The sequence below is a fragment of the Apteryx rowi genome, unplaced genomic scaffold (genome assembly GCF_003343035.1).
Source record: "Apteryx rowi isolate R43461 unplaced genomic scaffold, aptRow1 scaffold_19, whole genome shotgun sequence".
Taxonomy (NCBI): Eukaryota; Metazoa; Chordata; class Aves; order Apterygiformes; family Apterygidae; genus Apteryx; species Apteryx rowi.
The window spans coordinates 5756292-5769411 of NW_020448196.1; the positions used below are offsets into that span (position 1 = coordinate 5756292).

General features: G+C 42.8%; 2 protein-coding genes across 5 annotated transcripts; both read right to left on the reverse strand.

The window, feature by feature from the left end:
• Nucleotides 1–2658: 2658 nt before the first annotated feature.
• ZBTB6 (zinc finger and BTB domain containing 6) lies at nucleotides 2659–5182 on the reverse strand. Its single transcript, XM_026062101.1, has one exon. The coding sequence runs from the start codon at nucleotides 5120–5122 to the stop codon at nucleotides 3839–3841; it is 1284 nt and encodes a 427-aa protein (XP_025917886.1). The 5' UTR covers nucleotides 5123–5182; the 3' UTR covers nucleotides 2659–3838.
• Nucleotides 5183–5655: 473 nt separating this feature from the next.
• On the reverse strand, nucleotides 5656–13120 carry ZBTB26 (zinc finger and BTB domain containing 26). 4 transcript variants are annotated; one of them, XM_026062098.1, is made up of 3 exons: nucleotides 13058–13120; nucleotides 11659–11904; nucleotides 5656–10826 (listed from the first exon to the last, which is right to left on the reverse strand). In XM_026062098.1, exons 2-3 carry the CDS (start codon nucleotides 11667–11669, stop codon nucleotides 9497–9499), a joined length of 1341 nt encoding a protein of 446 aa, XP_025917883.1. In that variant the 5' UTR covers nucleotides 11670–11904; nucleotides 13058–13120; the 3' UTR covers nucleotides 5656–9496. The 4 variants fall into 4 exon arrangements, with proteins under 4 accessions (XP_025917883.1, XP_025917884.1, XP_025917885.1 ...); XM_026062099.1 differs by lacking the exon at nucleotides 11659–11904 and having other exon boundaries at nucleotides 13058–13114; XM_026062100.1 differs by lacking the exons at nucleotides 11659–11904; nucleotides 13058–13120 and having other exon boundaries at nucleotides 5656–9246; nucleotides 9838–11630.

A 13120-nucleotide genomic window follows, 5' to 3' on the forward strand; every position in this document is an offset into this window, starting at 1 on the left:
GACAGCCGCGAGCCCCGCCCCTCCGCGCCGCTCTCGCGAGACCCACCCGCCGCCGCGCCCTGCGCGCTCCCCACGTGACCGCCGCCGCCGCCAACGGCCGCCCCGGGGCATTGTGGGCGCCGCGGCTGGAGGACTACCATCGATAGGGCGGGCGCAGACGCGCCCTCGGAGGCGGCCCGCCGCCTCGCGAAGCGCAGTGAGGAGCTACCATAGAGGCGGCGTGGCAGACAAGCCCGCGCCGCCGCGCGCTCCCCCCCGCCTTAGCGGGCCGCAGGCCCGGGGGCGGCCACGGCCCCCCCCCCAGCACTGTACTGTTTTCATTATTTATATATTTTCCACTTAAAAAAATTTTTTTTATTAGTAATTTTAGTATTTTCAGTGCTCAAAATGAAGAGGGGAACAGACGCCGCCCGCCACGGCAGCCAGGCCCGGCGAGAGGCGAAGGTGCCACGTAAATCCCCCAAAAGAAAAAAGGCCTTGGCAGGGCTCACCGAGGCGAGGTGAGGACAGCAGCGGTCGGCCTGGGTCGCAGGGCTACAGAGACCTCGCTGGTAGTTCCTGGGTTGCTTCTTTATCGCAGGCCACCATGGAGAAAGGCCCAGGGGCGGCATCGCTTCGTTTCTCTGGTCCCTGCATCATGAAAAGGCTCAAAAACGGTTTTTAATCAAGGCTGACACAGTGTGGAGTTGTGATCTTTTAGGATAAATCATTCATCTGTCTAATAACTGCTGATACAACCCTTTTGAAGGGATGAAAAAACACATTACTCAATGACTGCCAGCTGAACACCATATTTTGTTTGCATTTTTTTTACTCACCCTATCTAGTCAAAATATTAAATATTAAAGTATGCACAAAATTATTTTACTGAAGTTAGAAGAAAGCATATGTGATTCTAAAATAATGTCTTACTTACATTTATTATGTTATGACTAGACAAGTGGTTACATGTAAGGAAAGGAGAGAGGAAACACGTTTTATGTGAACGTGCACACAATCAGTTTTTGATAACAAAGCTTATCAAGAAGACATTCTAGCCACGGAACAGAACATGCGGATGGCCCAGCACACAACACATCTCCCTCTCATGTTTACATGCAGTACAACAGCAGAAAAAAACTAGCAATCCTGCTCCCACAGAAGATGCACTTCAAAAGATCAGCCTCTATTTCCCTTGTCACACAGGGAAACTTTCATGCGTACACCTATAAGAATTGGTCAAACAAAACCCAAGGAACGACCATTTGAAGCGCTATCAATGAGAACCATGCACTTACCAAAAATGCATAGTAGCTGAACAAATTTAAGCACAGTTAAACCAAACCTGTCCCATAACTGCACAATACATTTATTTATTGAACTACAGTAACAGCAGCCCAGTGTAAAAAGAATAGGGGCAGGGAAACAAACTTTTTCCCTCCTTCAAAGATGAAGGACTTTATTTTGAATAAGTGATGAAATGAAAAGCTACATACAAACCTGTACGTATACCCAAGTTAACATCTGTAAATACAGGAATTGCAAGTGCATGATATTAGCATGCTTTTGAAAGTCAGACTCTTAATTTTGACGCAATTAAGAAATGGAAATTAATGGTATTTTGTGAAATACAAGCAAACTCAGTGCTAATCACAAGGTCAAAAAGGCTGTAAACATTGACTGATGATCMCAAACAAAAGCAAGCACTGTGAAATGCAATTGTTCCAAAATGTGAGGCAGTCGCACCATAAACAAGATGATTCCCAAACATTAGTATGACAGTTACCATAGCTGAAATCACCAAAATAAAGCAGATGATCAACTTGTAATACAACATAAGAGTAGAGACTGTGAAAGGTTGGGCCTTATGCTTAAAGCACTGGGTTCAATAGGTAATTTTAATTCACAGTTACACTACCTACTACCCTGGGTGTGTCATTTTTGTCACTATTCATAGGGACACACTGGTATGCAGGCTTTGCATGCATGCCTTTCCGATGAATCAGTACAATGAAGGAGTCCTTCAGAAGTCAACTGTACCTGTAAAGTCAAGCTTTTTTTTGTGAATTTTTGGAAAAATACAGCACTAGTGGCTCACTCAGCTTCAGATTCGTAACAGAACATACTACTTGTCTATCTAGACTACGTGTTTTTTGAGAAAGGCATACACAACCAACCCTAGTCTGAACTGGGGCCTGCAAATATCACTGCAATCCAAATAATATGCATTTATTAATAAAGTACTGAAGGATATCAAATGAAGAGCTTAAAAATCCATCCTGAAACAAGTTTAAAACTCTTCAATTGATGCTTCCAATAGATAAGACAGTAGTAACACTGGCAGAGCTGACCATTCCTATTACAGATAATAACAGGAAACAGCACAGTATGTACTGTACGTACCCAAACCCTCAAGGAGCTGATGAATAAAACACCAATGCCTGATGCACTCACAGATACATGCATGGAAAATAAGTTAAACCCATTAACTGACATTAAAACTGTTGTCTTATATTTTGAAAACAGCCAGATTATGCAGCACAAGTGCCAGACTTCTGCAGCTCAAGCGCTCAGAGCTAGAACTTTACAACAGCACTCCTGAAACTTGAGGCAAAGTACGTGATACAGACAAGATTAAGAACTACTGCTTCTGCTAATCGGACAGAATCTAATGTAAGTAGCATTACTCATAATAACAACTGAATTGACAGTTCATTCATATCACATTAAGCGGAAGTAACATATAACAGTCAAAACCAGGTACAAGATAAAGATTCTGAGTCACGGGGCTTTCGATGCTTGTGATGAAACTGAAATGACCCTTGACAAAGTACAAACATACCTACCCAAGCACGCACAGTACTGTTTTACTGTATCACAGAATTAGAGTATGAGAAAACCGCTATGTCTAAACTCTTCCTTTTAAGTTACAAAGGATGGTTTTCAAAATGAATATAGAAACCGCTATTACATAACAGCGCACAGTTCAAGTTTTCACATTAGTGTATATCTCTAAAATTTATATTAAAAAAAAGAAGACAAATGTAACAATACACCTCAGCAAACGGGACTAACTTAGAATTAGTCAAATAAGGGTGCTAAACACCAGCATGACAGAAGAAATGTGATCAGAAGAAGGAAGTTTAGAAAAATTCACAACTCATTCATAAAACTGAATGCAAGTCCTTCTAATGAGACTATCCAGTTAAAAATGAATTGCAAAGCAATAATGTTTGCTTTTGTCTTTTACCAATTCTCTATTTGTACAAGGCAACTTAAAAGCTTCCTTAACTATAGTTTGTTTGCTTGTTTCTTAAATATCACAGACTTGAGTAAGACAATATGCTTTCTTTTTGTTGAAAGAATCAGCAAAATTTGGTCAAGTACAGAGCTGATTTCACCATGAAATGATACATGAAATGGGTACAGGTGATTGAATAAATATAAATGTCCCCTTTCCTTAGCCATTATGGATCAGGAAAATCACGGCTCAGGCTTCAGCTTATTGCAATATCAACAATACTTTGAAAATTGGCAGCACCTGCCCTCAAAACAGCAGAGCACAAAACCCGATGGGGGGGGGGGAAAGTGGAACACATATCCACATCAGGGATAGTACAAGAGAAGCATAAAATCATTTCTTATATTTTGTGGTTTACTTTCAACTACTAAACAGCTTCTGAACACTTACACCAATAGCAGCCTTAATAAAACAGGAAAGTTTACTACTAGCGAGGCCTGTCTTTGATCATCCATCACATGTTTGTGCTTCTCTCTATTAAGGGGGGATCTGTTGAACATCTAGAATATCACTAGACAGGAGCGTCTGGTGGAGCCTGGCTCCACATCTGCCCATCTATTAATCATAGTCTATTTTAACTTTTGTAATACTGCTCAAGTTTGTTTTTTCACTGCTACTCCTTCCATGAACAGAAGTCAGGTGTTTTTTAAGAGCAGACTTGTGTTTAAAGTCCATGTCACAACAGTGACATTTGTAGGGCCGGTCACCGCTGTGTATATTCAAGTGGTCCTGGAGCGTACTTTTGGCAGTAAACGTCTTCAAGCACACCATGCACTGGAAGGGGCGGATACCCATGTGCCCCCGGATGTGTCTGTTGAGATTCTTTTTTTGCGTAAATGTTTTGCCACACTGCAAACACAAGAAGAGTTTGTGCATTTTCAGATGCCTAAGGTAGTTCTCAAGATGCAGAAACCCCCTTGGACACTTTGGGCATTGGTGCCGCCATGAATTACCAGGATCATCCAGACTTTGAAACCCATTCGTCACACTAGAAGTTCCTTCGGGATTATCATTGACAAAAGCCTGAAAGTGATTTCCTGACATTTCTGTATTTCTGCTTTCAACCGTAGAATTTATCAAAGAGTGCTGGGTTTCTGGAAAATATAAGCTTGTTTTAGAGGAAGTGCAAGGCTGAGGAAAATGATCATTTTCTACGTTAGCTGCACTCATAGAATCCATTCTGAAGATACAAATTTCATCATCCTTATAACCTATTTCAACTGTGGATATTTCTGGGGTTTTGGTGTCCTTTCTTTCTGACATTAAGCTCTGCGCCGCAGGCCGCGAGCTATCCCCCTTCTCCCGCTTAACGGCGTACTCTAAATTCACCGGGCTATCTTCGGCGATCTCAATTATTTCACAGTCCTTATCCAAAGCATCATCCCTGCGTCTCAGGTCGGCGTCCGAAGAGTGGCACCTCTCCGCGTGGCGCTCGCCGCTCTCCACGGCCGCGTCGATTTCCAGGTACTTGGAGAGCGCTTCGGTGCACTTCTCCACGATGTGCACCATCTGCAGATAGCTGGCGGCGGTGAGGTACTTGAGCAGCTCCTTCTTCTTGACCTCCAGCGCGCCGGTGTAGCAGGAGAGCAGCAGCTTCCTGCCCACCTCGGCGCTCTGCAGGATGCTGATGCGCACCTGCCGCGACTGCGTGAGCAGGAACTGGTCGCGCATGAAGGCGGAGCAGGCGGCCAAGATCACCTTGTGGCCGGCGAACTCGGTGTCGTTGATGTAGACGGAGACGTCGCAGAAGAGGTTCTGCTGCCGCAGCAGGTTCATGCGCTGCAGCACCGCGTCGCCCTGCTGCGCGAACTGGAAGCGCAGCACCTCCGAGTCGCAGGCCATGGCCGCGCACCCGCCGCCGCCGCCACCCGGGGCTCCCTCCGCTCCGCACCGCTCCGCACCGCTCCGCACCGCTCCGCCGCGCCCCGGCAGCGCTCCCCGCGCCCGCCCCGGAAACACCGCCGCCGCCGCCGCCGCCTTCCGGGGGCGCCCGCTCCCCCCCGCTCCCCCCCGCCGGGAAATGAGAGGCGAGAGCAGAGTTAGCAGCACGTTTATTGAGCGCTTGGCGCTGCTACAGCGGAGGGAAGGAAGGAAGGAGGGAAGGAAGGAGGGAGGGAAGGAAGGAGGGAGGGAAGGAAGGAGGGAAGGAAGGAGGGAGGGAGCGGGCGCCCCCCCCCCCGGCCCGCCGCCCCCCCCCGGCGCTGCGGGGACGAGCCCCCGCCCGCCTGCTTTGGTGAAAGCGCTCGGGGAAAGGACTCCTGCCTCGGCACTCAAGAGGTAGCTGATGCTCCGTCTGTACTCTGCACGATCCCCGCGGGAAAGAAAAAAAAAAAACGAACTTCCTTCTACCTTCTCAACCTTTACCAAGAGCCAACTTTTTTTTTTTTCCCCTCCCCTCCATTTTTTTTTTAAATCAAGATTTAACACGACTTTAGATTTTAACACGCTCCGCTTGCCTCGCATTCCGCTTCTTCCGCCTCGCCTGTCCTCCTCCCCGTGACTCCAGAACCAAAACCAGCCCCACGCAATCCATTTTTACATTATTTCAGCGGCAGCTAGCTAAGTTTTGCCAAAAAGCTAAGGGAGAAAGACTGACATTTCCGTTACATCAGTTACTAAATTGCAAAACGTTTCTTCTAAAAGAAAAATAAATTAAGGAAAGACTCATCCCTGATCTATATAGGAGGCTGTGTAGCTGCATCATTTTCTCTGGGAACGCATGCTACACGAGCTACCAACCATCCAGAAAGGCGGTAAGCCTAAACCTCTGGCAAATCTAACTGTTCTAAGAATTCTCCTATATCAAATAAATAAATAGAAGGCCAAAATAATAAAAAACCCTAAAATATATTCAAGGAGTTATTGAAGTATTTTTGTAATAGTCTTCAGCTATTTTTAGGATATGCAGGAAGTTTTACAGCACATTAAACTGTGAGACTATCCACTTACCAGCAAATAGTATTCTACACATCAACACACAGATTATGATAACTGCCATAGTCCTCAGCCGAGTATGTAGCATCAGTAGCAACAACCAATGGATCTAGTCTTTCACTAATCATAACGTTGCATCAAAGACAGAATTGTACATACGTGGACAATTAAGTTCATCTTATTCTATAATCAAGCTGCCTCTGGATATTCGATTTATAATAATCCTCACTCCATTTTAATCCATAATTCAGACAAGAGGTATTAGCCAGATGGTTTTTTCCCCTAATACCTCTTCTCTATTCTTTACTTGTTTGCTCCATAAAGGGACAGATTTTACATAAACTCTACCACCAGTGTACTTTGTATTGTGCCACCAGCATATTGCCATCTTAGACCTCCAGTGCTTCTGGAGTCACATAGCCACCTCCTGCATAAATCTTTTGCTCTGCAACCTTTTGCCAGGTCACAAGCACAGACATCAGTAAGAAGTCACTCTTCATCCAACAGATACATCCATTGTCATTGAAGAAGCAGTCTTCTGCATTTCTCCTTTTTCCTATTTATTTCTGCCATGGTCTCACCAAATGACCACAAGCCACCTTTTATCTGAAAGGCCAGTAGTCTCAGCCTTCTCAAAAGTTGACGTCACCACAGCACCAAGTGGATTCAAAACCTATTATATATCTTGACCAAACCATTTTTTGTTTCATAGGAGAACCCCTTGTCTCTTCACATCAGCTTCAGTTCACCCATGGCTACTTCAATATGCTGTATTCTCTTTGCAGCTTCATAACTCCATGAGGAACTTCCCAGATAGACAAAGCTCTCAATACTGTCCATTTTGTTGCCACTTTTTCTAGCATTTGTACAGTTTTATTCCTTTCTCTGGCAGAAGACCATTTTCTTTATCATGTCCATATTGAAATACAGTTAAAGCGTTCACTAGTCCCTTACAGCATGTTGACCTGGCTCTGCAAGCTCTTATTCTCCACATCTATCTTCTTTTTGATGTTAGAGCTATAACGTGTTTCCATATAATGAATAATATATTATCAAAATGTCTGAACTACACAGAAGATTCTGCCTGAAGTCAGAATACAAGTGTCAGATGTAACTACCACGGTCTCACTTAGCTCAAAATGATTCTGAAAGCAGGTTACTTAAAACAGTTTTTCTTCCCATGCAAACCTATTTTCTGCCCCAGGAACCTGAATAATAATAATAATAATAAAAAAAAATCCAAATAGTTAAATTTTTAGACCTAAGTATATTTGCTACAACTTGAAAGGTGTAATGCCCTGACTCCATTTCCATTGCTTACTTCATAGCTATCCATCTAACAGTCCATGTAACAGTCAAGTACAGTAGTATAAAACTCAATTGCGAAAACTGATTCACAGAATCACTTTCCTTTTTCTACTTGAGGGTATGTGGATTTCTGAAAATGTTTTGCAAGATTAACACTTTTTACAGCCCATCAGTGTAATGTCTGCAATAAGGAACTTGTGGTTTCTATATACACATATCTGAAGATCAAGACCAACTTTTGATAGTTACATACAAAACATTTTTTGCTCTAACACACCTTTGGTCATACCTGTTTAGCATTTTTAACCATACAATAGCAGCCTTATCCCTTCCCTCCCTCCCCCCGCCCCCCTTTCAAACACACAAACAGTATTACATTTAGTAGGAAGCATAATCTCAGCCTCATGGCAAACCTTGTGGAAAAGAGCTGCATTGGAAGAGATACTTATTCCAAATATGAACAGCAATTCCCTACTGAGGATTAGCCATTTGATTATTAGTCTATGCTACACTTCAATATAGTAAGAGTGCTGTTTTACTGGGAATGGTGTTCTTCAGATGAGAAACTAGTTTCTTTCAGCCCGATTGGGATGCGGATAATTCCACGGCACTTTTAAGAAGTAATACAGTATAATCCCAGAATCCCAATTACCATGCCATTCCCGCTATGTTTGATGTTTAAGGCGGTTTATAAGAGGTATTGCTGAGTACAGTCAATAGCTGATATATTAACCTATAGAAATTGTGCTACCTATACCTCATCCTAGGCTTTGTAAAACACTAATGGTCTTGAACTCTGTAGGTCACTTTAAAAAAAAAAAAAAGGCATTCTTTGAATGTCCAGGAAATCAAAAATCTTTACATTAATGTTCTCACGGCATGTATTTTTGTCTGTTTTTTTTTTTCCAAGTTTACTGATATGTGGCCCTTATTAGGTATCAAGGACAGATGCACAAGAACTAAGGGGGGGAAAAAAAGAACAAAAAGCATGGAGTTATACCTTGCAGCTTTTAAAACAGATTCTTTTCACAGTGTCAAAAAGCAGTATTTTTCCACTCCAGCTTTGCTCTAAAACGAATTATGAAAGTAACAATTGTTGTTTGCTTATATGAAGCAAAATTTATGAAAGATAGACAATACTTTCTAGTTTTGAAGTTTTTAGCTTGTCTCAGTACAAACAGTGGTAAGTGCCCTTCCTCGGTATGACAGCGTAAGAAATAGGTCATACCTGGACTCTCGGCAGCCAGCCTCATGCATTCCAGAGCTGTAATTTATTCCCAAACAGTTCTATGCAATGACTGACTAACCCTGCTAAAGCATTCAGGGCTTTATCTTTTTATAATGCATATCTAGGTTAAAAACCCTGAGAGCTTTTAAGATAGTGTTCAGTGACAACAGGAGYTTCTTGAAGTAGTTTAGAAAGGGCAAAAAGTGACACAAAAATACTTCATTTTAACTGTAGGGGTCTAGGAGTAAGATCAGAGAAAGATAACTTTTAACAGGTAAGTTTAAAACAAATTAGCATTTAACTATATGGAGTGCTTTCAGTTATCCAGTGCTTAAAAAAAAAAAAAAATCAAAACAAAACTGGGTTATCTCACAGACTTGTCCTCTTTGCTCTTTCCTCCATCTGCCCAGACACAGAGAGGCCTCTAACTGTACAGCAGATGGTTTACTTGCAGCCCACAGCAACAGTCTTTCAAAAGGTGTTAGTCTTGAGTCTCCTAATCAGAGAGAAATGAAGCAATTAACCCCATAATCCACAGTAGAGACACAGACAGAAACCTGAAGGAAGATTGTTATTCACAGAAGATATCAAGACTACGAACGATGGCTGAAGACCTGCCAGGTTTTGCAATCCAACCCTCCATCCAAACGTAGCCTTTCAGAGCATACCACTAGTTTAGGTAAGAGCCCAAACCAACTGTTTGCTCCTCTCACTCACGATCCCTACAAAGGGCTGTTTTTAATTGCTTAGTTGACGCAGGTACTATCGTTTCTTAAACTCAGCACAGCCTGAGGCAGTTTCCCTGCATCCAGTACCTGGTTTGCATCAGCTTGCTGACAGACCTTACTGTCTGTAGCAGTGCTACATGTGAATGAATCGAAGTCCACTGTTATATCTTGAACGTTTCTTTCATTGGCATTGTCAAAGCTATTTTTACCATGCAGCTGTTTAAGATGTTTCCTCAGAACAGGTTTATGCGCAAAAACCATGTCACAGTAGTTACATTTATGGGGCTTGTCCCCACTGTGCAGGTTGAGATGGTCCTGTAAGGAACATTTCTGAGAGAATGTTTTCCCACAGATCTTACATTGGAAAGGTTTGATGCCTGCATGTACTCTCATATGCCGGTGGAGATTGCCTTTCTGAGTGAATGTCTTGCCACAGAGAAGACACATAAATAGTTTATGCATTTTTAAATGATTAGCATAGTTTTCCAGATGCCGAAATACTCTTGTGCACTTTGGACACTGATGGTGCCATTGGAGACCTTTGTCTATACCTCGGTTGTTAGGCCCAAACATATCTTTAGAGGCCAGAATGATGTTATCGCTGCCAGCATACGAAAGGGCATAGTTGTGGAGGTGGTTTTGCTCTATTTCGCTTGCTCTGTTTTCAACAGTGGAGTTGATTAGAAAGTGTTGAGGTTCTGATGAATGCAACGCAGTTTGTTCAGAAGAAATAAACTGGTTCTGATCCTTCTTATTTCTAACTTCTGTTACCTCCCCAATAGACTCCACCTTGATGATCTGAATATCACTGTCCTCCATATCCATACTGTCTTCTGAAGGCTGAATACAAGGTGAATCTTGTTGCAGAGAGTCTTCATCTCCTTGATGTTCCTTCAACTCAGAAGAGTCACTTTGCTGTTCACACTCCTCCTTGCTCTCCAACGGCTGCTTCGGTTTTATAAACTTCCAGAGTGCCTGCGTACATCGTTCAACAATATGGCTCATCTGCAGAAAGCTTGCAGCAGTCAAGTAGTTTACCAGCTCCATTTCAGGAAACTCCAGAATGCCACTGTAACAGGATAAAAGCAACTGCCTCCCCACTTCCGAACTTTGCAGTATGGAGATTTTTACCTCTCTAGAGTCATTTAATAAGAACTGATCTCTTAAGAAGGGAGAGCCAGCAGCAAATACAATTTTATGCCCATGAACTTCAATGTCATCTATATGGACCACGACATCACAAAATTTGTTTTCTTCCCTTAGTTTGTTCATTTTCTGTAACATCGAATCCCCATAATTGTCAAATTTGAAGTGAAGAATATCTGATCTTTCTGACATTTTGGCACACCTAAGGAAAAGCAGCAAGGAAAGAAAAAACAAATGATAATTTTTTAATTTTTTTGTATGCAAGTTAGCAGGGTCTAAAGTAATGATATGAAGTGTGTTTAATCTGAGGTTATGTTTCATCCTAGTTAAAATACTCAAATCCATAGGAAGTTTCAACTCAAGAAATCAAGCTTATTCCTCACTGTGCAGTATCTTCTTCAGAATTTGATGTAGTTTGAATATTAAGTAGAAGTGATACAATACGGATTCTCTCAAATCAGTATCTTAAAGAGCAAGAAGCTTCCACACTACTTCTCTGGAATTTAAAATTAAACCATGGAAATATTGCTTATCAGCCCTRAGTCTTGCTTCCACATTAAAACTTCTCAAAGATTTTCTTTACCAAATACAATGAAGTTCCTTTAGCTTTTGGCTCTTGATGTACTTTAATGTCTAAATAGCTTTCATAAAAAATGAATTTAACATGAGACAGAAGCACCCTTCAGACATAAAAAAAAAAAAATACCCCTCTTAGCCTTCTGTGTCTATCATATATCCCTCACAAGTGTTACAGTTCAACAGCAGTAACAGCAGTTCCTCTAAGACACTCCCCAGTTTGTAGGAATATGAACACAGGACAAGCTGCTGTCTCAATAGAAGTAACTATAATTTCAACTAAATTGTCCTTTATAGCAGAAAGGACTGGATAAGCTTTCATATATCTGCAACACTGGATCTAACTCATCGGTTTACATTGCCTTGAAGTTTTTTTTTTTTTTATTACATCAGAGACAAACTTCCATACGGCCCCTCGTTACACAAATTATCCCTTCTCCGCTCTCTGCTTTGAATACCTGGGGAACATAGGAAGTCTTGTTTCTTGTCTTCTTCTTTGAAAGATCACTCTTTTAGGAAATTTGTTCTTGTTTGATAGTATTTGGAATGAAGAACAGTGGATCTTCCATAAAACAAATATCAATTTTTTGTTTTTCAACAGTTCTTGTAAGAATTTATAAGACTACACCAATTCTTGATGAAACACTGTTCCTGCAATCCCTGTTCTCTGGCAGGATTGCATGAAGTGAAGAAATCACAGGAGACTAAATGATGCAAGATTTGGTGAGATAAAAAAAACCAAAACAAAGTAAAACTTATACCTCACAACTATTAAAAACACCACATAAAGCTCAAAAGGAAGCTTTGAGGTTTATAGATAAAAGTAAATACTGCTCTCTTGGGGCATGAAATATTAGCTACGTGTACACAACAGGAAATGGAGTCATACCTAGTGTAAATGAATTAATACATAAAAAAAGGGTTCAAAGAAGAACATTTTAAACGTATCTGCTAATAATCAGGGTTGTTTCAATTTGGTGATCAGATATAATTCTGAGACTTGAATGTTGACAGCAATCAGAAAATCTCCTTGCTATTTGAGTATATCTTCCAGTATATGACATGCTAAATCTACAAGAGGATTTCAAAAACCTCCAGAAACAAGGGACCACTGAGAGTTCAGAAACAGTAGCATCATTCTGTACGAACCTACAGGAAGCGGAGCCGCAAGTTTCCTACAGTTATCCCGTACGCAGTGCTGCCTGACTTGTCCAATTCCCAGGGTAAAAAGACTAATTTTGTGAGGCAACAGCCCTTAGCAAATCTCAGCTGTAGCAACAGAACATCGTGAAATATCTTCAAGGAATTTCAGGCCTTAGTGAACTATTCTTTTTTTTTATTTTTTCCCTTGGAGCTGATGAAGGCAGGCTACCCGCSAGCGCGCTTTCTTCCACGTGTAACTGGGTATTGCGTGGGGCACTACGGTGTAAATGCGGTTAAAGCGCCCGTGCCAGGACAGCACTGTGCTGCGCTGCCGACGGGCAGGACGATTGCAGCCGCTTCCCCCAGCGCTCCGCGGGCAGACGAGGAGAGTCGCACCGCCAGAAACCGAAAGCAGAAATCGGTGACTTGCCTCCGCACACCGCTGAGCTCCCCAAACCTTTTCTTTTTTTCTTTTTTTTTTTCCCCCTTGAAAGGGCGGAAGATCACGCCAAACTCCAGGACGGGCTCGCTCTTCCCCAGAGGCGCCTCCCTACGCGCCACCCCCCCCCCCCCCGGGAACACGGTGCTTCCCGCTGCGGTCCGCGCTAGGCTCGTCCCCGGACACGTATTTCCTTGGCATGGGGAAAGCGACGCTCCCCGAGCCGGTGCCCCCGCCGCCCGCTCCCGGGCCCCGCGCGAGGGCAGGGCAGGTACCTGCAGCGCCGGGCCGCGTCCCCCGCCGCCGCCGCTCCGGCTACCGACCTAGAGAGGGAGGAG